The 4,056-nt window shown below is 36.9% G+C and overlaps 1 protein-coding gene across 1 annotated transcript in view; it reads left to right on the top strand.

Annotated features, from left to right (window-relative positions):
• The window catches only part of LOC113234011 (frizzled-2-like), a 30,440-nt gene extending 28,448 nt beyond the window's left edge, over positions 1–1,992 (top strand). The window contains exon 4 of the mRNA XM_026469239.1: positions 1,932–1,992. Within this exon, the coding sequence (XP_026325024.1) occupies positions 1,932–1,992 (61 nt within the window). The remainder of the gene's footprint in view (positions 1–1,931) is intronic.
• Positions 1,993–4,056: the final 2,064 nt, after the last annotated feature.

Raw genomic sequence — 4,056 nt, forward strand, 5'->3', positions numbered from 1 at the left:
CGCCCTCCGCGCCCTCGGCCCGCTCCGGCCAGCCGCTCTCCGACTACGGGCCCGTTTAATTCCGCCTAGTTCCCGCTGCGCGATGGAGCGGCCCTGGAGACGCTCTTTGAGGACTCCGCGAACTGACCGCCCCGACCCGTTCCGGAAGGGAGCCTGTAATCTCATTACCGACCGCTGTTTCGAACCGCGCGGCCGGTCCCCGGCCCCCTCTGCCGACTCGAGTGCGTGTGCCGTTCGTAGTCGTCGTTCCTGCGACGCACTCGGTGCGCGTGTTCCCGAACCCGTGTCGACTTCGTTGAACTCGTGGAGACTGTCGTTTTTGAGGTCACGTTTTTAATTTGTGATAAATGCTGCGAACTCGGACTTGACCATTGTGAAGTGAATGTGGGAATACTTGTGTGGGAGAGTGAATGCGGTGCCGCGCGTTTCTCTAGTCCTAGCGTATAACGGACGCGCGACGCACACATACATATACGTAAATAGTCGTAAGCAAAATGGCGGCCGCAGCGTACCATCCGCACATTTATGTAAAATGTTGTCACCGCAACAAAAACGATGGGATATTATTATTGTACAAATTAATAATTTATGTAGTGGAGCAAATTGTAACATGATTAATATTTTAATGACCACTCTAAACATCGACATTAGCAAATTGCATTATTGGTTTTCTTGTTAAACACTGCCATGCCATATTCTCTTTATTTCTTGTAAGTAGTTTTACCAATAATACAGTTTACTGATGTAGATTGGAACAAAAACAACTTTTAGTAGTATAACAAATTTTATAGACTGCCCTGTACTATTTACTTTTGCATTTATTTACAAATTACCTTCTCATATTATTGTTAGATTTATTTTTTACGCTACGTTATTTATTAATTATGTTAACCCCGGCGTTTATAGAATTTGTTTCTCTTTTTAATTTTATATTTCAGCGATGTTGTTTCTGTTTTAGTACTAAGATTATATCATAGATGGCTCTGTATCATTTCTACATCTGTACACGCCATCTGTTGTCGAGTAATCGAAATACTTGACAAGCGCCATCTGTGATAGAATAGTATTACTATTATTTACTATTTCTTGACTTTATTACTTGTCTCCGCATATTTTCTAAATTGATTCTGTTTTGATCAAATAAACTTTTGGAATATGAATCTTGTGTGCAATTATGTAATGTATACTATAATTATAAGCAGAGTTTCGTGTTTTGGTGGACGCTGCAGCCGGCCGCATGGAAATCATTATGTAATTTATTTTATATCTAATAACTGTAGATAATAAATAAAGCGAATTTTTATGTACAATAATTTTGTATTCCCATTTTCGCAATTCCCGAAATGAAAACATAAGAAAATGAAAGTCTAAAAAGATAATAGATTACAATTAAGAAATAAAGAATACTCCCAGTCTATCAATTTTATTAAGAAGCACTAGTTACAATAAAGTTATTGCTAATTTGAACATCACCAGTTTCATTTGCAGAGATTACCTGTACACGGTTCTTTATATAAATAGAATAAAAGGGCTATGCCCTTAATAACTTAGTAACGTGAAAGTTAAGAGAATATTTTAAAAAAATATTCTACCTACTGCCTCTACTTACCACAAACGCAGAAAGTGTACACAGCATAATGAACTTAATGGTACATTGTGTAATTACAAATTAAATGGATACGAACCAAAATATTGATCGCGCGCCTTGCGGAGAATTTGGGCGCAGTTCCGAGAATTTTCTGCACCTACCGTCTCGTATCTAGCTTGTACGTTAACACAATTGTCATAAATTCATTTTGCTATGTATGTAAAAAAAAAATAAGCTTCCATTGTACGGTAATGTAAATTGAGTCTTAGTTTTGAGGAAATGTGTACCCGGTAGTAGGTAATACGTAAAGTAATTAATATAAATAACATTACGACCTTGACAGATGTAAGTCCGACTGGCTGGAATTGGTGCTATCCCTAAAACCGGGCACTGCCAACTTTTAAGCTCAGGCCTTGTGTAGCGTCTCAGCTACGTAAGCGCTATATAGCAATGTTACCACTTTAAAATACCCCCGAAACTTCATAACACAAAAATCCTATCAACAAGAATTTATTTTACTCGCCTTGACAATAACGGATTAAAAAAAACTATACTTACTAGTAATTATTTCCCCATATTTAATAACAAAACTACTACTAAGTTGGCAATACCACGTTGTAAAGTGGCTTTACAAGACTTATGGCAATACCACACTAATGGGCACGGAATTGGCTTGAGCCGGTCACGAAAAGCTTTATGTCCATGCAATAAGACGTACGTTTAACACGAGTTGAGTCATGTCGGCCGTCGTTAACTGCGTTTTCTTCGCTAAAGAATTTACTGACCGGCTTAACACAATTCATCGCCAATATATATGAGTATAATGACTTCCTTACACGACGCCTTAAGGCTTACTTTATATTGTGGCGGAACGGAAAAGAAACAAATTTTTGTAACGATATTATACATTGCATAATGCACTTTATGGTCAATTGTCTAACGTACAAAGTAGATACGAGCCAAAATCTTCAGCGGAATGCGCTTCGTTCCGCCGCAATAGAAATTGAGCCTTATATGAGTAGAACAGTAACAATGTGAAAAATTAACATCATTATTTTAGGTACAGCTCTAAAGAATTTGGCCGGCTCTTCTCTTCGACATACGAATGTAGTATACCGATAAAAATAAATAGAACAGTCTCACTGAAAAGAATACAAACATGCTTCGACTACAACCTAAGGATAAAAATGAGAACAATATCCGAATCAAACCACAATACAAGTTACTAATAATTATTTCTATCACAATATTATTACGTATGTCGTTTACTGGACAGAATCCTTCATTGCTATTCGAAATTACTAAATCGATTTTAATTAAGTTATTCAATCAAAGGCCGTTTAATTAACTAGCAGTCAACTACTTATGATTCTAAAATATTAGCTTATATTCTAGATTATTGGACAAATATAGTATGCAATCACTAACCCTTTTATTCATAAACTTGAATAAGCGTATATCGCAGTCGATTTATATAACACACTGAATTATAAAATGTCTAGCAATTTTACAAAACAGCGCTATGTTGTAATACAGCTAACACATTCAGCCAGAGGGTATTAAGACGAAGCAAAGCTGTAATACTGGTTCGTGTTCTGCAGTGCGGCTGATGAAGGCTGATTTGGGAGTCACCAACCTGTCAACGCCGAATCGGTTTGAACTATAAAAAAACTTTATGTTTAAGTAATTAGAGCGAAAAAAACAATGTCATCATCCTTATGTTGAACCTATTCGCACAAAGGGCTTTGCTTCCTCCTTACTAATGCATTTGTGTTTCTACGATATACGAAATCACCACACTTAACAAGCACACATTCAAGCCGTTTAGAAATAGCTTTACATTCATGCAGAGATGGGCAGTGGGTTAAAACTCAATCAACCGGCGCGAGTTTTAACCGGGTTTTTACCCAAAGGTTTTAACTATTTCTGTCCAAAAACATTACACGTGCAAAATAACATGAAACTTGGTATTATTCCGTACTAATTAGAAATTTCGATGCAGAAAATCTGGTTTATTCGAAAAAGAGGCAACTCCACACTATACGGTCGAATCTCACTTACTACTAGGCATGCAAAATCGATTCAAGTGCGTACGGTAACGAGTTTTTGCGCTTTCAAGCGAATCAATTCAACAGAAAGGCAAAATATGTGCAAGCAACAAACATTTTGTAATAACATCATCAGTACATATTTGAACAAAATTCAATTTGAAAATATTTAGTTGTAAATAGTTTTTGTCCTCGATTTCGGGCGTTAATGGGTTTTAAACCGATTAAAACTCGACGTCAACAAAGTGCCAGGATAAAACCCGGGCCTCCGGAACCGGACCGGGAGTATCGAAAAGATTTTTGCACAAATTGATATCTAAAACAAAATAGATGGCACAAATTAGATAACACAAGTTGTTAGAAACATGTATGTATATAATATAGTGTTTTTATGTTTTCTACAAACCACTGACGATATTT

Source organism: Hyposmocoma kahamanoa, unplaced genomic scaffold (assembly GCF_003589595.1).
Source record: "Hyposmocoma kahamanoa isolate Upper Pololo Valley unplaced genomic scaffold, ASM358959v1 81, whole genome shotgun sequence".
Lineage (NCBI taxonomy): Eukaryota > Metazoa > Arthropoda > Insecta > Lepidoptera > Cosmopterigidae > Hyposmocoma > Hyposmocoma kahamanoa.